General features: G+C 37.9%; 1 protein-coding gene across 5 annotated transcripts in view; it reads left to right on the top strand.

The window, feature by feature from the left end:
- Nucleotides 1–25,271, top strand: part of PTPRK (protein tyrosine phosphatase receptor type K) — a 592,149-nt gene that overhangs the window by 270,244 nt on the left and 296,634 nt on the right. For all 5 annotated transcript variants that reach the window (XM_062186745.1, XM_062186743.1, XM_062186744.1 and 2 more), the window contains exons 4-5: nucleotides 19,034–19,115; nucleotides 21,168–21,283. In XM_062186745.1, coding sequence (XP_062042729.1) covers nucleotides 19,034–19,115; nucleotides 21,168–21,283 — 198 coding nt within the window. The remainder of the gene's footprint in view (nucleotides 1–19,033; nucleotides 19,116–21,167; nucleotides 21,284–25,271) is intronic.

The raw sequence follows: 25,271 nt of genomic DNA, 5'->3' as shown, positions 1-25,271 counted from the left end.
TATGTGCATTGGTGTGTTCATGTCCATGTGTGTGTGCATCTACAGAATGGTGATACCTAATGTTTTTGTTTCTTTAATTAACATATTGCAGTGAGCTTTCATTTCTATACCCTATTTGTAAGCAACCTGTCCCATCTGACTGACATTTACTCTCCTGGGTTAGTGCATCCCAGCCGTATGATGTTTCCCAGCAGAGTTACTACAAGTGTAAAAAAAAGTTTGCTTTGTGGACAGTGTAGCCTATAAATTGAAGTCTGGAGCAATGAACAGTCTGCCCCTCTACTCCAGGATGCCATACAGCTGTTACCATTTTCTGTTTGTCCTGTGACAAGAAAGCATTTGGGAAGTGCTGCCAAAAGCCAGCTCCTGCCATCTCTCACCTCACACCAGGGTCTCCCGTGGTTCTCCGAGCTTTTGTTCTTGCTGCTGCTGGGCTCTTCTCCTTAAGGTTAACTGATGTCTGAAGAATACATGTCAGATATTATTAATTACAGAATTCTGCCCCAAATTCTTCAGCAGCTGTTTACCAAATGCAGAAAATACAATTGAGGTGCCTTCTGGGGGATCTGACTCCTGGCAGCTCTGTGCCAAGTTGAACCAAATGGTCTAAGATGGCTCCTGTCTCTGGGTCCTTGTACTGTTTATCCTCTCTGTCTGCTGTGCAGTTCCCTCTTATCCCATTCATATTTTACCTTCTCAGTGACTGCCATGAGTGATCATATTGTCTAGTTTCTTCCCTCCACAACGCTGTTTCACCATACCTTCTCTTAGTTTATTGTGTCTTTCTTACATACTTGAATGGTTTTCAGGAAGACAGGTGCTCAGTAAATGTTTGTCTCATGAACAAGTAGATAATCTATGCCAAGAGTCAGTAGACAATACAACTAATATTTTTATTCCATCTTTGTCTCCTTTACTTTCTTTTTCCTGATACCTCGGATTTTTGATCAATTGTGTCTAGTGTTAGCATGGGAATTTTGTAGGGAACTAAAGGAAAGATACTAACCAACTAAGTCATGCACAATTTACTCTGCCATGTCAATGATTATATGTTTTGGTCTTTTTAATATAATCAAATGGAGACATCAATTATTTCCTTGCTTTATTTAAAATTATTTATGGGTCTTTATTATAGAAATTTTAAGGAATTTCTCATTGTCTTTTTCTCAATGAGTAGGTACAAGTGTTTTAATGCATCTTAGAAAAGATCTATTTATTTATTTGAAAGTCAGAGTTAGAGAGAGAAAGACAGATTTTTCCATCTGCTAGTTCACTCCCCAGGCTGCCAGGCCCAAGTCATCTTGGACTCCCACGTGGGTGCAGGGGCTCAAGCACTAGGACCATCTTCTGCTGCTTTCCCAGCCATTAGTATGGAGCTGGATCAGGAGTGGAGCAGCTAGGACTTCAACCAGAGCTCATTTGCAATGCTGGTGTTGCAGCTGGTGGCTATGCCACTATACCACAATGCTGGCCATTATAGTACTTTTTAAAAAAAAGTTATTTAAAAAAATAAAATACAATTACAGTGTAAGTTTAAAGGAAGTTATTTTATTTCCAGATACTTTACTCACTTTGTGGGTTTCCTAAGATTATCATATTTAGATAATTGTTGGTGGCCCAAATTTTGATTTCTGAGTAAAATATATTCTGCAGTTTTTTCTGTTATGATTGGTTATGAACTTCTGATCATTGAAATTTAAATCTATTTACAAATCAGAGAATTCTCATAGTTTTGAAAGTTGGAAATTTGAATTAGATGAGTTCAGTTAATTGTATTTAGTTTTCTGGTGTATACAGTGTAGAGAAAATTAAAGATGATTTTTTACCAGTATCCTTTTCATGAAAACTGAACTTCAAGTGAAGGAAATAGTTAACATTATATTACAGTAACTTCATGACTGTTTTCTGTGACTTAAAGTGAAAACAGTTTGTATGGCATTGTTTTTTAAAATCAAATTGAATTTAATTGAAGCTTCTCTGAGACTTTCAGTTGTTTGTTTTAAGTGTTTGTAGCCTTGCTACTAAAGTTTTTTGTCTTTTTGGATATATAATAATGCATGTTTGATCTCTCTATAAATATGTCTATGAATATAGCAATAAAATATAAATCTTCTATGTTATTGTACAGCATAAAGTTTTACTTGACTGGCTGACTAGTATCCAAGCATGTTTAGGTGTACTCTTAGAAGTTTGATTTTTCTCATATAATTTCAGTCTTCAGTATCGTGGTTGCTACCACCCTGACTTTTTCAATCTCATTATCCTATTGGTAAATCCTTGCAAAAATCATTCTAGTAACTACAGAAAAAAGGGCCTGCTCCTGCGCCTGACTGTAGGATGTGGTTCCAGGTGCTGGCTGCCAGGTCTTACCTCCTTCTTGTTGTTTCTCCCAGACATCACTAGATGTTCTGTGAGTTGCTTAGGCCAGTAGCTCATACTAAACACATACAAACATGCACATAGATGAATATACCTCATGTTTCAAAATTCTGCTCTGCATTTGTTTCATTTTGAATCACTGTCTGCTTCCCTGGGTAGAAAATAGTTTTTCTAACTCTTTCCCCATCTTCTTTGTCACTCTGCACGTGTGTCAAAGATTTTTATCTCCTAGAACTTGTGGCTTTGTGTTTTATCCATTCTGTGTCCCTGTTGTCTAGAATATTTAGTGTGCACTCACTAGGTGCTTGGTGAATGAAGGATGTTGCCTTTGACCAGAGAATCTCGCAAATGGAACTTTGTCCGTCGTCTTTTTCTCTTCTCCTAGGGAAGTAAGTTTCTCCCTCCTCTGAACTCTCTCTCACCTCTCTAGCTCTGCTTTATCACAAATGACTGTGCTATAGTTATTTGCTGACACATCTTTATCTTCTGCCACTTTGTGACTCTCAAGAGAACAGGGGAAAAATAGGTATTTCTCTCTATCAAATATTAGACATTCTATAAATGTGTTGGTGAATAAGTGAATGACCAATTGCTTAAACTTTTTGAAATTAGTTTTTGGGGAAAGCTCATATTGCCGTTTTTGTTTGATATCTAATAGAGAAAGGCCATAAATACACCTATGGATCGATCTTTCATGCAAAGTAAAAGGCACCGAGCAAGAAGACTGCGGCTTAGAAGTGGTTCTCCTATTAGTAACTCTAGGGCTAAGAATGGTGGTAAACTTCTAGCTCAGTTTCTGTGAGCTGTAAACTGTCGAGATCTACCCAATTAAGTGGTTCCTTGTCCTTATTTTATCAACTGGAAGGGCTATAAAAATGTGAATCACTGGGCCCCTATCACAGCTTTTCCAAGATGTTCTCAACTGATGCTGATGCTACAGGTGCCAGGACCACATCTTAAGAACTTTTGACCTGGTGTCTGTCTGTCTGTCTGTCTCTCTCTCTCTCTCTCTCAAAGGTTTATTTATTTGAAAGGCAATTAGAGATCTTTGATATTCTAGTACATCTCCCAAGTGACTACAATAGCTGGGCTGGACCAAGACTGAAGCCAGGAGCTAAGAGCTCCATCTGGGTCTCCCATGTAGGTGACAAGGGGTCATATACTTTCACCATCTTCCGTTGCCTTCCAGACATATTAACAGGGACTGGCGCTGTGGCATAGCAGGTAAAGCAGCCACCTGCAGTGCCGAAATCCCATATGGGTACCTGTATGTGTCCCAGCCACACTGCTTCCAATACAGCTCTCTGCTATGGCCTGGAAAGACAGTAGAAGATGGTTCACATCCTTGGAACCCTGCACCTGTGTGGAAGACCTGGAAGAAGTTTCTAGCTCCTGGCTTTGCATAGACATACCTCTGGCTGTTGTGGCCATCTGGGGAGTAAGTGAACTAGAGGATGGAAGACACCTCTCTCTCTCTCTCTCTCTCTCTGCCTCTTTATAACTCTGCCTTTCAAATAAATAAATCTTAAGAAAAAACAAACAAACAAACAAACAAACAGGGAGCTGGAGCAGAAGCAGAGTAGCCTGAAATCGAACCAGCGCTCCAATATGTGATGCAGGCAATATAGTTGGCTTGTTAATACCTGTGCCACAAATGCCAATCCCCTTATCTGGTCAGTTTTCAGCCTTTAGCATCTATGTGATTTGCTGGTACTTTAATGCCAATATGTAGAATCAGTGCAAAGCTAAGTAGATTAAATGTTTCTAGAAGTTTCTGGCAGGGGCCTTTTATTTTCATTAAGACTAAGTGTAGAATCATTTGAGTGACAGTCATTTCAGGCCACCTAAACTGCTTTTGTTGGTTTCTATTCTTTATGCTCTTCACTGAAGGTGGCATTTAGTTATTAATTATATTGTCTATCACTTTCCCTCACTTATGACTAAATGCTCTAAGCATTGCCAATAAAATGAAGTTTTTCTCCCTCTTACTCTCCCATCCCTATATTCTGTTCTCAGTGGATATAGAGTTTATCCCTATCTATCTTTAATGATTTTATTTCATTTCCTTTGTTAAATAAGGGTAACAGAAAAGATAGTTTCAGGCTTTTATAATTATACAAAGAGTTCCTAAAATTTCTTTCTTCTTAGTGTTAAATTCTTAAATTCTCTACTCCCAGTTATTCATTTTTACTGATTACCAGTAAACCTATAGAGGGTACATGTATTTTTCAAAAATAATGTTGACTTGTATAATGTGATATGGAGAGGATGTAGTTTTTCTTTTTTGTTTATTACCTTTGACTCTCTGTATATCCTAGAAAATAATCTATTTGCCCTAAATATTCTTAAGGAGACTCTTAAAGAGACATTTGCTGATTTCTGACATATGGATATTTTATTAAGTATTTCAACAAATATTTGAATTGATATTCTTTGAAGCATTTAATGGAACTGTACATACTTAGTTTATTTATCTTAATTAGCCTTTTTTTTTTCTTCAAGATTTTACTTATTTATTTGAGAGGTAGAGTTAGAGACAGACAGGTAGAGAAGGAGAGAACTTCCATTCTCGTGTTCACTCTCCACGTGGCTGCAACAGCCAGAGCTGGGCTGATCGGAAGCCAGGAGCTTCTTCTGGGTCTCTCATATGGATGCTGAGGCCCAAGGACTTGTGCTATCCTCTGCTGCTTTCCCAGGCCATGGCAGAGAGCTGGATTGGAAGAGGAGCAGCCAGCACATGAAGCACATGGGATGCCGGCGCCACAGGTAGAGGCTTAGCCTACTCTACTGCAGTACTGCCCCAAGCAGACTTTCTTTGAAGAACATAAATATATGTGTATATTAGTGGGTATGCACCCATTTTTAATATTATTTATTTATTTATTTGAAAGGTAGAGTTCCAGAGAGAGGGAAAGACAGAGAGTGACTTCCTTCCACTGCTTCACACCCCAAATGACTGCAACAGCCAGGGTTGGGCCAGACTGAAGTCAGGAGCCAGGAGCTTCATCTGGGTATCACATGTAGGTGCAAGGGCCCTAGTACTTGGGCCTTGTTCACTGCTTTCCCAAGTGCGTCAGCAGGGAGCTAGACAGGAAGTAGAGCAGCCGGGGCTTGAGCAGGTCATTCTGTGGGATCCCAGCGTTGCAGGAGATTGGCTTAACACACAGCATCACAGCACCTGCCCTGTGTGCGCCCATGTTTTTAGTACCGCCAGGATATCTAGCACCATTGTCGTGCTATGATGCCTTTTAAAGTTCTCCGCTTTTTCTTCTGGGGAAGTTGACTGTGAAATTTATTAACCTTTATTTCCCCTTGTCAATATTTTTGAGTTTTTGCTAGGCTCTTTGTTAGCTAAATGTGCTGGCATGATAAATTATGCAGTGATGTGTATTTATATTTGCAGTCTTTATTCCTCATATAGCCAAAGATATCTCTGTACTTTCCATTCCATTTCTAAAATAAAATAGACAAAAGGTGCATGGGCTTCCTCTCCCTAAATTACACAGAGTACACTGGTTACTTTCTGTAAAAGCCTCTGTCCACCCTAACCCTAACCTATTTTTTTAAATGGAATGGTTCACTACTTACCAGAAAGCATAATTCTTAAACCATCATGATGAAAATAGACATATTTTTTAAAACAAAATAGTTATTAACATTCATGAATTTGTGATACTGTAGATCAGGTTTAGCAGCTGGTTGATTTGTCTGTATGTAAAGTAATTCATTTATCTTTACTGTTCAGTGAGGATTAAACACCTAGTTTACTTAAAGCTTATTTTTCTATTTAAGTGTATACTGTCAATGGATTTTATATGTCAATAGATATTTTGTGTGATGATACATACAGGTTGCAGTAGTAATTTTAATTTTGTAATTGAGTTCCTGGACTGTAAATTCAAGTTCTTGAGAATTGCTTACATTTGGCAGGGAACAGATTTTACTGTGTTAGTTTGAAAGCATTTTTTTTTCAGATATAGTTGTGCAAGTGAAGTGATGTACTTCTGTGTGTAAGATTGGACTGTTGGTGCTAAAATTTAAAAGGTTCTGCTTCTGGATTGTAGGAAGACAAATGGCACATCTCTGGAAGCGAGGAAAAATAGTACTGTAATTCAGTGTCATGTTGATAGAAATAGAAACCTTAACCAGTCATCTTTTATTTTTGGCTCAGACAACTAACTATAAAATATAACCCAGATGGTGAAGCTATGATAGTAAAGATACAGAAATGACATGTTGCTGATGAATTCTCTGCAACCCTTTGCTCCCCCTGTTTCAGTTATAAACAAAGCTTTATGTGTATATTCCCTGCTTACGCGTCTAAGGACAGATCTATAGAATTAAAAAATGTGTTTAATGGCATTTTTAGATCTCAAATTATTTTAGTAAACCTTGGTTTCGTTTTCCACTTCTAATTGCCTTTTTGGTTTTTACTCTCTTTTGCTAAGCTCATAGTCTAACATAAATAATGCTGTGCTATGAATACTGGGTCCTATTTCAATTTTATTTCTCAATACATACTTTAAAGGCATTTAGAATATATTATGTTCTTCTTCCCTATGTTGGAATTGGAAAAGCCTCCAGGAGAGCAGGGAATTGGTACATCTTATACTATGGTCTCTAGCCTCAGTCAGCAGTGTCACACTTAGGCTATGAATTGAAATGGAAACCCAGTCACCTAAGGGTAGTTTTATGATAGGAGAAGCAAGAAAATAGAGACAGGGAAGTTAGTTGATTTGTGGTGCTGAGGTTTTTTTGCAATAGCGAGGAGCTAAGAGATGATTCCCTATGGTCCCCTGCATCCTGTCATCTGGAGCTGTTCTATTACCTCCTTGTTTCCCACTACCTGGTCATACTTCATTGCCTAGGGAGAAAGCACTCCCAAGAAAAGGGCAGGAAATGGAGGGAGGGGATAACATTTATGGAAAATTTCCTGGATTATGGATTATATGTGGTTTTTTAAAGCTTTATTTTATTTATTTTTTTAAGAGTTACAGAGAGAGGTAAAAGAGAGAGAGTGAGAGGGAGAGAGAGAGAGAGGATTTCCATCTGCTGGTGAACCCTAAATGGCTGCCATGGCTGGAGCTGAGGTGATTCAAAGCCAGGAGCCAGAAGCTTCTTCTGGGTCTCCCATGTCGGTGCAGGGGCCCAAGGACTTGAGCCATCCTCTGCTGCTTTCCCAAGCACAATAGCAGGGAGTTGGATCATAAGTGGAGCAGCCAGGAATCAAATGGGCACCCATATTGGATGCTAGTACTGCAGGTCGGGCTTTAACCTGCTGTGCCACAATGTTGGCCCCTATATGGTTTGTTTTAATTCTCATAAGGATTCTATGAATGCAGATCTAGGATTTGAGGTGAGAAGTGTAACTCAGAGTGGAGGGTCCACTGCCTAACTGTGGTGTACACTTGTGTGTGTTATGTCTGTGTGTATTTCCATAGTATTATATGTCTTACATCAAAACCTGTTTAAAGGGGCCTGACATGTGGGTTAAGCCACCGCCTGCAATGCTTGCATTCCATATAGGTGCGGTTCAAATCCTGGCTATTCCACTTCCAGTGCAGCTTTCTTCTAATGTACCAGGGAAGGCAGCTGAAGATGGCCCAAGTCCTGTGGTCCTTGCACCTATGTGGGTGACCTGGATGAAGCTCCTGGCTCCTGGCTACAGCCAGTACCAGCTCTTGCAGCCATTTTGGGGGAGTGAAGCAGCAGATGGAAGATCTCTCTCTCTCTTTTATCTCCTCCTCCCTCTCTGTAATTCTGCCTTTCAAAAAAATAAAATAAATCATTAAAAGTAAACTTTTTGAGAAAGCAGTGTATGTTTTTCCCTAAAGGCATCTTAATGACATAGAAAATGTGCAGAGTACACAGAGAGTCCTCAGATTTATTTTCTCAGAAGTGAAGTTTTTTTCTTTCTTCATTAAATTGTCATGAAGAAGTCATGTAATAGTAATACAAATTAACTTGCATCAATATCTATTAAAGTACTCTTTTATCAATTTGACAAATGAAGAGTTCAATTTATTATTATTGTGAGCTTAAACATTTAACATAAGATCTAAAAATGATTAGTATTAGTTCCTTTATTGTGATCTTTAAGTGAATCCATTAACGATAGCCACCTCCTTGGATGAATCTGAAGCAGAGGAAAACACTGTGGTTGCATATTCATTTCAGTCTGGAGCCTTCTAAAAAAACTTTTCCTCTTTAGGCTTTACTTCTATACAGTCTGCTTTGATGTGAAGTAGTTTAGGCTTTGTTTTCTTCTTTAGTTTTGTGGCCTTGTGTTTCTACTGTTTCTTGGACACTAGCCTGTATTTTGGGTGATATTCTGTTGTTTATCAGGCAGCATGTAATGTCATTCTGAATAGCATTGCAGTTGAATGGATGAGGTAGTTGCTTTTCATGCAAATATAGTCTTGTTTTACTTAATATTGTCATCTATGTTAAATAATGTGGTAGTCCTTTTTAGCATGCAGGCAGTTGGTAATGTTAAACCTCAGGATGTTTTTGTAGCTCAAAGCCCTTGTAATTGAATGCATCAATATTTTATTCCAGAATATTTGGTGATGCAGTATATAGTATTTGCATTCCCTAATCTACTTAAGTCACATATATTATAATGCTAAGACAGACAGATAGGATTATGTAATTTGTATATGTGTTTATAAAAGATAAGGAATAAGCCCATATGGCAAATCTTTCTGAATGGCACATCCTGTGTACCATGCAGAATGCCCGTGTATCCAGCTAAGAGAAAGTTGATGCTAGAATTTTTGGAACCCTAATGACTTCTTGAAGACTATGAAGTCCTTTTAAAAATATTTATTTATTTATTTGAAAGGCAGAGTTACAGAGGGGCAGAGTCAGATGTAGAGAGAGAGAAAGAGAGACTATAAAGTCTTGATGTGAAGTCTTCGAAGTGCCAGTCCTTGCAAGCAACCAGTCATGTTTAATCCTAAGACATCTAAAGGAAGATAACTGACCTTGGATATCTCTGCATCTGCAAGTCGTAGAGGCACTAAGGATAGCTAAAGTCTGAAATATGAAGTTTAGATGGAGAATAATTTGGGCTTGGCTATATGTATTATCACCTCATATGTAGTTGGGATGCAATTGGAACCTTGTTACTCTTACAAGCAGCCTTTAAAGCCAAAATATGTGCTGTGTTTTGCTGCTTACAAAAGTACTTTTTGCAAATACAAGCACCTATCTCCTTTATGAACTAAATAAGTAATCAGCCAATAGGAAAGTGTTGTTGAGAATTTAGTTTCAAAGAGCTCCAAGGTCTTTACTAAAAGCATATTTACACTTCAAACTCCTGAAAGATAACTATTATGTGAGTCAGTAGGCAAACCAGTCTAGCATGCAGCTGTGTGATACAGAGGAGCTTTTCTGTAACACTTTCAGCTAATATTTTGCTGATAGAGCAGAATTTCAACTTGCTGGTGCTGCTGAGAGGAGCTTCACTAGGTGACATTAGTTGCTTGTGTGTTGGACTTTTCGTATCACCTGTCATCTTATGACAAAAATAGTATATTCACATTTGAAAAGGAATCAGATTCTAGAATTTCAAGTTTTTGCATACTTACTTGACTTACTCTATCGAAGACCTTCTGGGGCCTATCAGCAGAAATTTATGCCTTGCAGCATTATTTAACTATTCAGGAAAAGTAATTATGTTTTCCTGTTTTGTAAATTAGCTTGGGAGAAGTATCTGGAACTTTCTCAAGGGAGCATCATTTTATTATGTCAACAAAATTATAAGAGTTAGATAAAAATGAGCTAAATACCTAATGCTGTTTTCCCTTTGAGGCAAACTATTTTGTAACATACTGGGGCTCTTCCGAGCAGTGATTATGGAGTTCTCATTGCCTGGTGATGTGAAGGCATAGCTAGACATGCTCTGAAAGCTTGTAATTCTGTTGAAGAGCTAGACACAAAAATTTATTTTCACCCAGTCTTTGGGCACTTCTTCTAAACAATCTCTAAAGAGAAGATAATTAAGTCTTATGTAATTTAAGACCAGGTCATCAGATGGAAAACACCTTTATCCCTTTGAGATTTTTTCCTTTCAACAATGTCAATTTTCTTTATACCTCTCAGTAAACCCAAGTCATTTTCTTCTAGTTATCCTAAACTTTGCTATGAGCATCATTTAGAGTTGTTCTTTCCACTTTCAGGGTTTGCCATTATGCCAATGACTTCAGTATGTTGTGGAAAGCACTTGTATAGTTCTTTAACCAGTCACCTCCAAAATTCACCCTCTTTTACATTTTTTTTTTTTTTTTTACTTCAGCAACTTACTTCTCTGGTTTCAATAGCAGTTCAATAGCAGTTGCACTGTCCTACAACTGTTCTTTGACATGTCCACACCTCATTTCCTAATTATAAACCTACTGTCTTCCTACTATAATCATTTACTTACATTATCCATCAACTTCATGCATTGCTCTGTTAAACCCTTTGTCTTGTGGCTGCCGTTATGGCGCAGTGAGTTAAGGCAACACTGATTCCAGTCCTGGCTGCTCTGCTTGCCATCCAACTTTCTGCCAGTGTGTCTTGGAACACAACAGAAGATGACGCAAGTTCTTAGGCTCCTCCATGCACAGGGGTGGATCTGGATGGAGTTCAGTCTCCTGGCTTTTTCCTGGGCCAGCCCTGGTCATTTCCACCATTTGGAGAATGAACCAATGGAAACATCTCTTTCTCGTTCTCTCTCTCTCTGTCTCATCCTTTCTTTAACTCTGCATTTCAGATAAATAAATAGATCTTAAAAACAAAACAAATAAAACAAAACTCTCTTTTACTAGTTCATCAACTTATCATGTCAAAATTCGATTTTATCATGATGATTTTTGTTACATGCTTTCCATTTCCATAAATTTTTTGCTTAATTTTATTCTATCTTCTTTTTATTGGCTTAAAGCAAATGTTGTTGCAAAATCACACCATATGATAGATTTTGATTATCAACTTAAATCAGGTTCATATTGTAATTGAAATTTCTGCTACTACATATTTCTGTTCATTCCTCTTTCCCATTCTTCCTCCCACTCCACCCCATTGATTCCGCTCTCTCCAAACTTCAACAATACCTCCTTGTCAGCAGCCTGTTCCTCATACCTGAGAAAACTGGTGCCATATAATGTAAATTCCTTTATCTGCCAATCCTATATAATTGTATATTTATTCATGTCCTTTCCTCATTGTAGAAATAATAGAGCCCCTGTTAAGCTCAGTACTGGGAAAAGAGAAAAGGCCTAGGACAGGTCCTTGAGATACTACAATGTTTAAAGTTCATAATATAGAGCTAAGTAATACATATGTATGTTAGGAATAGACAGATGAGATAAATAGATAAGCTATATTATGAATTTTAACATTGTTTAAATACACTATATATATAGATGCATTAAATACAGTATACAATATGTATGTTATCTATACATATATATACATATATGCAATGTGCATTTAATAAAATATGTGTGAATTTGTTGTTGTACTATCATCTGTGATGTTTGGGCAGTATTTAAGCTTTAAGTACTCAGAACTGAGTCAACCACCATCTCTGAGGTCACATGTTGTAATGAGAGACACAGATGTATGTGTTTTACTAGTACTCATGTGATATGACCTGCAGTCTTAGTCATCTTTGTGTGTTTTACAAATGAGTATTTTATGCATTATCAAAATGTGGGCATGATTATTTTGAAATCTTTTAATTTTTTTTTTTTTGACAGGCAGAGCTAGACAGTAAGAGAGAGACACAGAGAGAAAGGTCTTCCTTCCATTGGCTCACCCCCAAAATGGCTGCTGTGGCTGGCACGCTGCGAACCCCGGGTGCCGGTGCCGCAGGCGGAGGATTAGCCAAGTGAGCTGTGGCACTGGCCCTTTTAATTTTGATATATTTATTTGTGGAGGCAAATATATAATTTACCTGTACTTTACATTAGCTAGATTTAATGTTTTAAAATTAAAATCATAGAGGCCGGTGCCGCGGCTCACTAGGCTAATCCTCTGCCTGCGGCACCGGCACCCCGGGTTCTAGTCCTGGTCGGGGCGCTGGATTCTGACCTGGTTGCTCCTCTTCCAGTCCAGCTCTCTGTTGTGGCCCAGGAAGGTAGTGGAGGACAGCCCAAGTGCTTGTACCCTGCGCCCGCGTAGGAGACCAGGAGGAAGCACCTGGCTCCTGGCTTTGGATCGGTGCAGCGCCGGCCGTAGCAGCCATTTAGGGGGTGAACCAACGGAAGGAGGACCTTTCTCTCTGTCTCTCTCTCTCTCACTAACTCTGCCTGTTTTAAAAAAATTAAAATCATAGAGACACAAACCAAAGGAGGTATAATGATAAAATACTGGTTTATTCTATGTTTTCAAAGGGGGATGGGATAAGTTTTAGTTTGATTTATTTTTTATTTTTAGTCAATAGGTAGAGGGGAAGGAAGGAAGGAAAAGGGGGATGAAGAGAAGAAGAAAGGGAAATATTATTATGTTCTTAGAATTATATCTATGAGCTACATTGAATCTACTCTCTTTGTATTAATATCATATTAACATAAGAATAGATGAGAATTGTGTTGGAGTAATTATCATGCACTTGCTGTGACCCTGAGAATCTAATGTATTAATAAATTCTAGGAAGGAAGGAAGGAATGGGGAGAGGAAAGGAAGGAACACTGATGGGAGGAAGGTAGGAAGGAGACGTCTCATCATTAGTTCATTCCCCATGTGCCTGAAATGCTGTAATGGCCAGGGCTGGGCTGGTCCAAAGCCAGGAGTCCACAAGGGTAAGAGGAATCCATCATCTTGAGCCATCACTTGATGTTCCCAGAGTTTGCATTAGCAGGAAGCTGGAATTTCCAAGCAGAGCCAGGAATCGAACACAGGCACTCCCATATGGAATGTAGGCATCTCATCCACATCTTAATTTCTAGGCCACATTCCTGTCCCAGGGCTAGGTTTTTGATGAGAGAAAGGAATGGGAAGATTTAATTTTAATACATGTGTCTTCTATGCATTGTTTCATCCCATGGTGGCAGTGGTGTCACTTCATAGAATATTTACTGGTACCCAGAGCTGTGCCAAATGTTTTATATGGATGCTGTCATTTAATTCCTCCTACAGTCTTTAAAAAAAAAAGATTTATTTATTTATTTGAAAGTCAGTGTTACACAGAGAGAGGGGAGGCAGAAAGAGAGAAAAGTCTTCCATCCGATGGTTCACTCCCCAGATGGCTGCAATGACCAGAGTTGTGCCGATTCGAAGCCAGGAGCCAGGAGCTTCTTACTAGTCTCCCATGTGAATGCAGGGGCCCAAGGACTTGGGCCATCTTCTACTGCTTTCCTGGGCCATAGCAGAGAGCTGGACAGGAAGTGGAGCTGCTGGGTCTCCAACTGGCGCCCAAATAGCATGCCGGTGATTCAGGCCAAGGCATTAACCCACTGTGCCATAAGCGCCGGCCCCTCTCCTACAGTCTTTAAGTGGACATCAATTTATTTTACAGAAGAAGAAACTGAGGTTTAAATTTTGCAGAAGCTAAAATTACACAAGTTAATTTTATATAACTGTCTACCTCAGTTGAAGTTGTAGTTAAAGACTGTGAACTCAAAATATCTGACTTTGGACTCCTGCTATACTACGATATAGTGAAAGAAAATTAAGGGGGCGGGCACTGTGGCTCAGCAGGTTAACGCTCTGGCCTGAAGCGCTAGCATCCCATATGGGTGCCGGTTCTAATCCTGGCTGCTCCTCTTCTGATCCAGCTCTCTGCTATGGCCTGGGAAAGCAGTAGAGGATGGCCTGGGTCCCTGCACCTGTGTGCAATGCCTAGAAGAGGCTCCTGGCTCCTGGCTTTGGATCGGTGCAGCTCTTGCCGTTGTGGCCATCTGGGGAGTGAACCATCGGATGGAGGACCTCTCTCTGTCTCTCTCTGCCTCTCCTCTCTCTGTGTAACTCTTTCAAATAAATAAATAAATAAATCTTTAAAAAAAGAAAAAGAAAAAGAAAGAAAATTAAGGACAAATCATTTCGGGAGTTTTCTAGTACCCATGATAACTTGTATTACATGGTATTTCTTGTTTCCTTTCATCATGTTGTATCTTCCATTTAGTCCCAACTTAGGGAAGGGCTGTATTGTCTGGATGATGCTGTGAAAACACAAGTAAGTTGGTTGAGGTACTCCTGATGGTAGACCAACACCTAGATCTATGGCTTCCTGCCTGGTATTCAGCTTTCCATTATATGAGGTACTTCCTCCGCATTAATTCAGATTGCCAGAAGATAAAATTGTCCTTGTTCTTTAGGATTTGCCATTTCTTGTCCCTTTAGTTCAACTTTACTTCAATTATTTAGTTAATAATCCAGGAATGTTGCTGTAGTAGCAAAAATTTGATTAGAATCATCACCTTCAGTATTTCAGGTAATGGAGTAAAAACAGCGTGAAAACAGTAGCCCGTTCATTCTGTTCCCAGCCTGGCCCCCTGGATGGGTTAGCGCTGACATCTGTTGTGGCTCTCATTGCTCTCCTCTGGGAAGCCCTGGTTGACTACTTGACACTAGGCATTAGATCTGACCTGAGCATTAGCCTGAGCAAGCTTTGTGTAATTAAGCTATTGGAATTTGTTTCTCCTGACTGGACTGAAGAGCCCTTACAAGGTGAGGGCTTTGTTGAAGTGATAAAGCTGATTAGATCTTTAGCAGTAAAGGAGTCTGATGTTGGAAATTTACTCTAGCTGTTGTTAATGAAGCAAAGACAATGCTTAGCAAGGAAAAAATGAGGTCACCAAGAAGAGAAACTTTTTTCCCCTTTAATAGAGAACCAATCGTTTTGCATCCTTTTAAATGTAGGCCTAAATGTATTGTCTCGAATAAAGATTAATTTCAAAGAACAAATGAAATTTTTCTCAGCAGTTTAGTATTCTTGTTTAAACATATCACCCATAAGAGGCAAGGAAAGTTAAAACATTCAATAATGTAAAACATACAAGTTAAAATAATTTAATGAATGCTGACAACAAGACAGAAATAATTTGAAATGTTCGGGTATACGTATTGTAGTTTATTCATTAGAACATAATTCTTTAAAAAATCATGTCTTCGAGTGTGGATTGGGCCTAGTGTGTAAGACACTGTGTGGGATATTTGAATCCCATATCAGAATGCTCAAGTCACTACTATGGTTCTGATTCCAACTTCCTGCCAAGGTGAACCGTGGGAGACAGCAGGTAATGGCTCAAGTACATGGGTCCCTGTTAGGACATTCAAGACCTAGATTGGGTTCTTGACTCCTAGCTTTGGCTTGGCCCTACCCTGACTATTGTAGGCATTTGGGGGTGTAAGTCAGTGGTTGGAAGCTGACTGTCCATCTCTGTTTGCCTCTTAAGTTAACAAAATAAATTTAAAGAATTAACAAAAATGTGTTAAGTGTAGCCTTGCTTTCACTGAAACACTCTCTAACAAATAAAACTTATTTTCCTAATATGCTTTACCCAAATTTCACAGTAACAATGTCAGTTATCACATCTTTTAGTATAGGACACTTTTAAATTTTCTACCATTTAATGTTCATAAGGATGTATGGTTAAAATGGATGGGAAGGAGATTTGTGAGTGATTGTAGGAGTCTGTTATGAGAATGGGATAAGTTTAATTCCTAGTTTTTTGACTTGTCACTTGCCCGGTCTTGTTTGAGAGACTTCATTTTTTTGACTTGTCACTTGCCCAATCTTGTTTGAGAGACTTCATTTTTTTTCCTTTAAAATAATAGTGAAAACAATACTGACCTCACATGACTGTTACGAAAATTATATGAGGTTAAATATGTGTGTTCGTTAACAATACAGAAGAAAGAATTTGTGCTGTATCTTGGGACAGTCTATTTAGTAAGTGCGTAAAGATGCTATTATTCCTATCAGCCCAGAAAAATCAAACTTATTCTACTACATTACAGTTCTCCTGGTGAAGGTTACCAAAGAATTCCTAACTGATAATTTTAAATTTTAGTTGGTCTTGACCCATCTCCTACATTTGATATTATTTGCCATGGCATATATCAGTTTTAAATTCTGGCTCCCGAATTTGCAAGTTTGCATTCTGTTTTTGTACAACTGCAACAAGCTTCACTGTTTTCACACTTTCTGATTAGATGTCCTCTGTATGTGCTGAGCGAGAGCCACAGGCCATCCCAGAACTGGAAAATATTCCCATGGAAGTGAGAAAAGCTGGCCATCAGTGGATAACACTTAAAGGCTTTCTCCTCCTGTAATTTGTGGTCATCTGGATGCCATTGCTTATACAGATGTTTAATGCCTTTAAGTTACAGTTATTGTAAGTCATCTGGCCTTCCCTGTCCCTTTGGTGGGATTATTGAAATGTACTTTGTTATCTTCTCCTTCAAAGTCCTAGTTTTACTCCATCAGTTGTTCTGGCTAGGGATCCTGATAGCATTATTCATCTTTTAGCCCAACCATAGATTACTCAGTTGTCCTGTATTTAACCCTAGCTGATGAATCAATAAATTCTGTCTTGTATTTTTTTTAACATTTAAAAAGTTTTTTTCTTCTCATTTTCAGTGCTTCTGGCACACTGCCTATGTCTTTCAAACCATCTTCTATCTTATAGCCAAATATATATATTTTTTTGACAGGCAGAGTGGACACTGAGAGAGAGACAGAGAGGAAGGTCTTCCTTTACCATTGCTTCACCCTCCAATGGCTGCTGCAGCCGGCATGCGCTGTGGCCGGTGCACCATGCTGATCTGAAGCCAGGAGCCAGGTGCTTCTCCTGGTCTCCCATGCGGGTGCAGGGTCCAAGGATTTGGGCCATCCTCCACTGCACTCCCGGGCCATAGCAGAGGGCTAGACTGGAAGACGAGCAACCAGGACAGAATCTGGCACCCTGACTGGGACTAGAACCTGGTGTGCAGGTTCCGCAGGCAGAGGATTAGCCTATTGAGCTGTGGTGCCGGCCACCAAATATATTTCTTTCCTTTTTTCTTTTTAAGAATTTATTTATTTTTTTGAGAGGTAGAGTTAGAGAGAGAGAGAGACAGAGAGAAAGGTCTTCCTTCCATTGGTTCACTTCCCAAATGGCCATTGTGGCAAGAGCTGTGCTGATCCGAAGCCAGGAACCAGGTGCTTCCTCCTTGTCTCCCATGTGGGTTCAGGGGCCCAAGGACTTGGGCCATCTTCTACTGCTTTCCCAGGCCATAGCAGAGAGCTGGATTGGAAGAGGAGCAGCAGGGATTTGAATTGGCATCCACATGGGATGCCAGCGCCGCAAGCTGAGGGTTATCCTACTACATCGTGTCACTGGCCTCCAAATATGTTTCTATTAGGCCACTTCAGTGATGGTGTATGTTCCTACTTTAAGTATCAACTTCTATTACATTTGTTGAAATGCTTTGCATAATACTCCCAAAATAATATGTATCTCCATGAATAAAAGAGTCAGTTCACATCTAACATTCAAATACTGAATGCTACATCTGTTTTCTCTTCCAAAGTCATCATACAAACATTATTAAAAGAAAGACTGCATAAAATGTAGCTCTTTGCCTGTAACAAGACCTTACTTCTTTGAACAGGGAAACTTCCCCCAACCCCAGACATTTGTTAATGTGGAACTATTTTTTTCGATATTCAGTACATCTAATGACTTACATGGCTGTCTCTCTAACGGTATGTTTTCCTTTTTGAACCTTTGTAGTCGCACAGATTATATTCATTAATTCCCCAGACAGGCAAACCTATTTGTTTCATTTTATGATGTTCATTTTGTCTGGAATACCAACAATCTATATCTGTTTGTCTTCATCCTTGAAAACTCAGAAAGTTAAAAACTCAGAATGTTTCTTTCTGTATTTGATATCTTCTGTGGTTAGCATTCTGCTTTGCTCATAGTGTATACTCAATGCATTTTAAGTAAATAACAAAAAAGAGAAAGTCAATAAAGAAAATTACATTTCAAGATAGCAGATTTACTTCATCTGTGTAGTTATTCTATCCCTATATTGCCTGTTCGGACATTTTTCAAAACTTGATAGTATCTGCTTAAAAGTTTGATCAGCTTGACTAAAATAATTTTATTCTTATTTAGTTTTATTTTACCCATGGAAAGTTTAGGAAATTACATTATAAGATAAATGTTGGCCGGTGCCATGGCTCAACAGGCTAATCCTCCGCCTTGCTGCGCCGGCACACCAGGTTCTAGTTCCAGTTGGGGCGCCGGATTCTGTCCCAGTTGCCCCTCTTCTAGGCCAGCTCTCTGCTATGGCCTGGGAAGGCAGTGGAGGATGGCCCAAGTCCTTGGGCCCTGCACCTGCACGGGAGACCAGGAGAAACACCTGGCTCCTGCCTTCGGATCAGCGAGATGCGCTGGCCGCAGCGGCCATTGGAGGGTGAACCAATGGCAAAAAGGAAGACCTTTCTCTCTGTCTCTCTCTCTCACTATCCACTCTGCCTGTCAAAAAAAAAAAAAACAAAAACAAAAACAAAAACAAAAAACAAAAAACACACACACACAAAAACAAAAAAGATAAATGTTAAATTCTTATAGGATAAAAGTTATCTTTTAAGTGTCTTATGGCTCTTTTCCTTTCGCTGTGGACATTTCTTAAAAACGATTGTTCTAAACGTTTTCTTTTTTTCCGATAGGTAATATTTGAAGCTGAAGTCTCAGGAGGGAGAAGTGGTTATATTGCCATTGATGACATCCAAGTACTGAGTTATCCTTGTGGTAGGTTGTGATTAAGAATTGTGTTTTTCTATGTCCTTTTGACAGCTGTCTCATATTGCCGGTGACTGTTGATTGTTTATCACTTGGCTGTTGCTGTTTTTTGTTACTTCTAGACTTCTTTTTAGTTTTCAAAGAATACTAAAATGTTTCCAGTTTTTAAATTATTTTTTTTAGATTTGTAATTGTATACCTATTAATGGATTCCTTAAAATTATTTAGCTACTGAGAAGAAAATATAAGGGTAAAGGAAATTCTGTAGAACTTATCCCATCTTTTTAGTGTTTCTACTTGGTAGGACTTATTCCTTCTTTTTAGCATTATTGTCTAGGAAAGCAAGAGGAATAACAAATCAAAGCTCAATGGAAGGAAAGAAAGCAGGCTCGCTCAGCTATTTGGTCCATTATATTGAGGATCTGGGTGAAGAAATTAAGTAAATTATGAAATTTCAAATTTGCATATTCCAAATTTAGGACTATTTTTATAATGTCATAATTCAGACCTAGTGAGTCCTCATGAAAAATAGAAGTTAAAAAAATAAACTGTTTATTTTTACATAGTTTTATTACACCCTTAGATTTACGTTGGTTAGTTTTCAGATAATGTACCTAAATTTGCATTTAAATTACATTCACTGAAATACACTTATTGATTACATTTAAGAGAACCAGGCAAAATTTTAGCATTTACCTACATTATGCAATGGCAGTCGTTTATGGGCGCATGAATCCCGATTATCCATGAAGTGAACATGCCTAAAAGAAACATGTCTTTACACGTAGTAGGGAGCAATCAGGGGCTGCCGTGTGAGAGGATCAAGGCTTGTGCTCCTGCTGCGTGTTTGTCCAACCATTTAGAACCTTACAGGGTATGGCAAATCAAGAATTGCTGTGCCCCTTTCACTCCATATTGGGAGTAGAGAATTTGCATCTCTACTCAAGTGCTAGCTGATATTGATGCTGCTGGTCTAGAGTTCATACTTTGAGAACCGCCCTTCTGGTTTAGGCATTCTTTTTCCCCCTGTTCCTACTGAGGTAAGGCACCAGAGAGAAGACGTGTCTGACAATGGTCAAATTATATATTTCATGGGATCTAAGTAGGAAGAATACAGAATCACCTTATTCAGAGTTCACTTTGGTTTACTAATTCTTTCAATCTGTAGTATAAGAGAATTGTGTTTCCACCTACTGTTCGTTGTCACTCTTTGAAAGATAGGTGGTAAAGAAAGGCTTTCATGAGTAATAGAAACAGAATTATGTGTTGAGCACAACAGTGGCAGTTTCAGTATCATAGGTTCTTCCTCGAGCATTTTATTTACTCATTGAGCCTTAGCTTTTACTGTTTTTGTTTTCTTTCAATGGAAAACATCGATGAGACTTCAGTTGTAAAAGGTAATTGCAGGGAATACTGGTTTGACAGTGATGGAACGCACGTATATTTTGATTGCAGTCATCACTTTTTGTTGGTCTTATATTTCTTTCCTACTACAGCTACGATGGAATAAACAATGGATTCCATAGCCGTTTAGTTGATGTTGTATTTGAAAGAGGAAAAATATTCCTTTGTTCTTTGAAGTTCTAGATGATTATAACTATTGAAGTGGAAAAAAAAAAAAAAGATGATCTAACTGCTTAATTGTTTAGTGGCCATGCAACTGTCAGTATTTTAGAAATCATTGCATGTTTTCATTATATTTTTATATTATGTTCTGATTGCTGAGTATTTTATCTCTTCTGTTTGTTTTGACTTATTACTGTTATTATCCCCCAAATGCCACATTCTGTGGCATCCATTCAGCAGTAATTGTTGAATGCCTGCTTTGTATGGAACAATGCTCTGGTAGTTATGGGGCAGTAGGTAGCAGAGCTCCTGAAGGAAAGAGCACTGTGAGAGTGAGAGAGGAAATGGTAACTTCTGTAAAAGAAAAGTCGATTTTCTTCTGAATATTAGACTTGGTCAAAGGTAAAAACATTATGAACCGCATTCTGTTGGTGAAAAGTAAAATGGCATATTTTCTGCTTGTGAAAAAAGTAATTTTTTTCTCTACCTCCACAGATAAATCTCCTCATTTCCTCCGACTTGGGGATGTGGAGGTCAATGCAGGGCAGAATGCTACATTTCAGTGTATTGCTACAGGGAGAGATGCTGTCCATAACAAGTTATGGCTGCAGGTAAGGGCAGGCTGGTGCTGAGCTAAACACTTGGTTTTAAAAATAATTCACCACTGCACTGTTTGTGGTCTCATCCTTTTCTGTGTGTGTGCAGATGGGACAGGCTTTCTCTACATGGCTGGTATTTAATTGGTTGCTGGTTCATGTCAGACATTTGCTTTCTTGGAATATGAATGAAAATATGAGAGTATATAATTCATAAGTATTCCTATTGATATCTAGTGAAAACTAATGATTCTCTGATGTTATGTTCAATGTGTAAAAACAGATTTCTTCAGATCTGTTGAAAATAGGAATAAGAATAAAATTATTCTTATTTAATAATATTTTGAAAGCTGAACTTACAAGAATATAGATCGTACTTATACAGGAACTGGCATATGCTGATAAATTTTTAAAAGTATTTTAATAAACCCTTGGGAGTATTTCAGGAAATATAAGTTGGAAGGGAGCCAATTAAATTTTCCCAGAGCTTTTGTGTATGAGAGTTAATCACAGATCTGAAGTCTAAGACATTTACCTTGCTCTTATTTAGTCCTTAATAGATCTGTATTTAATTAATTGCAATTTAATATATATGTTGGAGAAATGTAAGTGGTACATAGAAATAGTTTTAACAAGAACCCAAGAAAAAACTGTCAACTGAGGAATATGTTCTGCCTTCAGAGAATTTACAGAAAGTCTGTCAAATCCTGGAGTGCTGTGGGGTAGAATGAGCTGAGAGAAGTTCTAACGCTGGAGGCTGTACCTGTGACACATGGCTATTGAGCCAAATATTTAAAGCCAGATAATATTTACGTAGTAATATTCTGTGAGCACTTTTATTATCATTATTATTTTGATTCGGACTTCATCAGTATGAAGAAATGGATTTAATTAGTTTGGGATTGTAAATTTCGAAGGGTGCCATTAGAGACCAGATAGAAAAATCATTGTAAGATTAGCTTTGTGTCTTGAACACAGACATGAGGATTTATTTTAATGTATCCTTTAGAGAAGTGAAATTAGTGTTGGGATAATCATTAGTTTGCAGGTGTTTTGGGTAATGGTAATAATAAATGATTAGTGAAACTATCCCTATAACAATGCCTGACATTATGTTATATGATATATATATATATGTTATCTAATTTTTGCAAACTATCAATTGCTTGTTACAGCAGATGCACTTCATATTAATCTCATTACTACTTTTATAATTTGTTTGATTTGCAGTTATCAGAATACCATCTTTTGTGCCATGTGGGAGAAGGAAATGAGGCTGCCTTTTATTTTTGTTATTAACTGATTTTTCCCAACAGATATTGAAATATAGGTCAATTTTATCTGGAGAACATATTATATAGTATACAGTCTGTCTTTTTAACTAAATAGCAAATCACTTTTCTCATCTCTTTTTCTCTTGGTCTAAATAAATGCTTAAAAGTGATTTTTACAAAATTTCTAATTATTTTACTTACTTTTTTCTAAATATAGATGGGACCATTAGTTGGCATTTGGTTTTAGTCGTGAGCTATCTAGTCTTTTCTTAGAGAGCTGATGGCTCTGTAGTCAGCCCCCGGTTTTAGGCCCCAGGATTTAATAAGACATCAAAATAGAAAGGATTTTGTATATGCAGATTCCAGCTGCCTTGTGGCGACAAAGACATTCTGATCTGGTCTCATCGGGGTGGGTTGCAATCAAAATACTGTTCGTTTTGTTTGTTTTCTTTTTTGTTAATTAGCTCATTTCGTTGTAGTGTTTTAAAATTGTAATTTTCAAACAAAAATGAGAGAGAATAATCTGTGAAATTTCTATTCTGCCAATTTTTTAAAAGATTATTTATTTGAAAGAGTTATACAGAGAGAGGAGAGGCAGAGAGGGAGAGAGAGAAAGGTCCTCCATCCGATGGTTCACTCCCCAATTGGCCACAATGACCGGAGCTGTGCTGAGCCGAAGCCAGGAGCCAGGAGCCAGGAGCTTCCTCTGGGTCTCCCATGAGGGTGCAGGGGCCCAAGGACTTGGGCCATCCTCTCTACTGCTTTCCCAGGCCACCACAGAGAGCTGGATGGGAAGTGGAACAGCCAGGTCTCGAACCGGTGCCCATATGGGCTGCCAGCACTTCAGGTGTTAACCTGCTGTGCCACAGGGCTAGCCCCTATTCTGCTTTTGTTATTTCTCCCCTTCCTCCTCTTTGCATTTGCCACAGAAGGCGAATTTTTGTGTATTTCTTGACTTTGACAATGAAACAGCTCAATTCTGCAGCAGTGTATATATTCAGCTTATGTTTTCCATAGCATCTCTACCTTTTGCATTAATACTGTGTAAATTAACTGAACTTATTCTGTGAAGTCATTCTTCATGTTGAAGAAATTTCATAATTTATCAGTCGTTTGTTTTAGGGATGGTTTCAAATTAAAATAAGAATTTTCTAAATAGTGAGACCATCAAACAATGAATGGAATAAGACTGGCCGTGTGTACATGAATCAATCAGCAATTGGCTGTTAGTTAAAAAAAAAAAAAAAAAGCGTAACCATCTTTTGCTAAAAGTAGCGTAAAAATTATGAGAATTACCACTAGTCCACACATGTAGATGTCAAGTTACTTTCCTTCTGTGTAGAACAATACTTAGAGTTCAGGAAATCCATTTTTTATTTCTAACTTTAATTCTAACCCTTCTAGCCTTTCTTTCCCAGTTAATTGTAGTTGTTTCATTAAACTGTAGCGGGCCTCAGTAACCTTGTACATGAAAAAGGAATTTGGAGGGAGACTAAAATCCTTCTGCTAAGCTAGGTCTTTATTTTTGAAGGCCTAAAATATGGCATTGATAAACATTTTTGATTGATGTAAGACTATAAATTTGTATTTTATTAGTTTTTTATGGGAAGAAATCATTTAAATTAAATATCATTGTGCCAACCACTGCTTAAAATAACTGATGGGAGCACTGAGAACAAATGTACTTGAAGCAACTTGAAGAAAGACCACTGCATTCTATCAAAAAAAGTAGTGGAATTGAAAATTAGCTGTTACCCTTGCCATGGTCAGATGAAATAAATTGTTGATGAAATTTTTATGTCTTCCAAATAATGCAGATACGTTATATTTTGCTTCAGTTGGCAACACGTTTTCTAAATAAGGGGGAAACTAACAAAAGCTAGAAAAGCTACTAATTTTCTATTTAAAGGAAAAATTATACTCTACAACTCCATGAAAGATACTGAACCTAATAACTAATTGTATTTGTATTCTAAAATGATATGTGTATTGGAACACATTTGGAGATTATATTATCTTGTCTGGTGTTTTATTTATGACTCATATTTTAATCATTTTATTGTAGAAGTGATCTAAAAATTAGGTCAATTGAAGAAAACAACAAGCAGGTGCTTAATGAGTTAACTGAGCTATTACAGACTAATTTGTGACATATCACAATGGTTCTAGAAGTAGCTCCTAGGGAATGTTCGTTTTTATAAGAATCAAATTTGAAGTATGTCATTCATTCTAGATATAAAGGTAGTAATGACAAAATATATAACTCCTATTAACTATTTTCTGCATGGTAAATGAACTAATGATACAAGAAAGAGCATGTATGAATGTTTTCAGATCTCAAGTGTGAACAATCTAAGAATATGGTGAAATCATAAGTCTTTCTGGGGCACAGTTTATAAAAAGTATGTCATGTGGTACATTTCTCTGGTTAAGGGGACTTGGAATAAATTCTTTAGTTACTCTTAGAAAATTCTAAATTCACTTTCTACTGTAAAGTTCTATGAAGGAGAACATGTACAATAGATATAAATATACCTTTTTTTTAGTCAACAAATTTGTAAATTTTTCCATATGGACAGATGATTTTGAATTCTTAAAATAAGTTTGAGAACTAAGTCATTTTAATTCAGTTTCTGAGGAACCCCCAGTGATAGAAATTTGTGGTGGATAAAACTTATGCTAATACTCAAGTTGTAGGAAATAAGATCATAAATGAAGTTTTAATATAT

This window comes from Lepus europaeus, chromosome 3 (assembly GCF_033115175.1).
Source record: "Lepus europaeus isolate LE1 chromosome 3, mLepTim1.pri, whole genome shotgun sequence".
Lineage (NCBI taxonomy): Eukaryota > Metazoa > Chordata > Mammalia > Lagomorpha > Leporidae > Lepus > Lepus europaeus.
The sequence above is the reverse complement of the archived record's forward strand: the minus strand, read 5'-3'. Positions and strand labels throughout refer to the sequence as shown.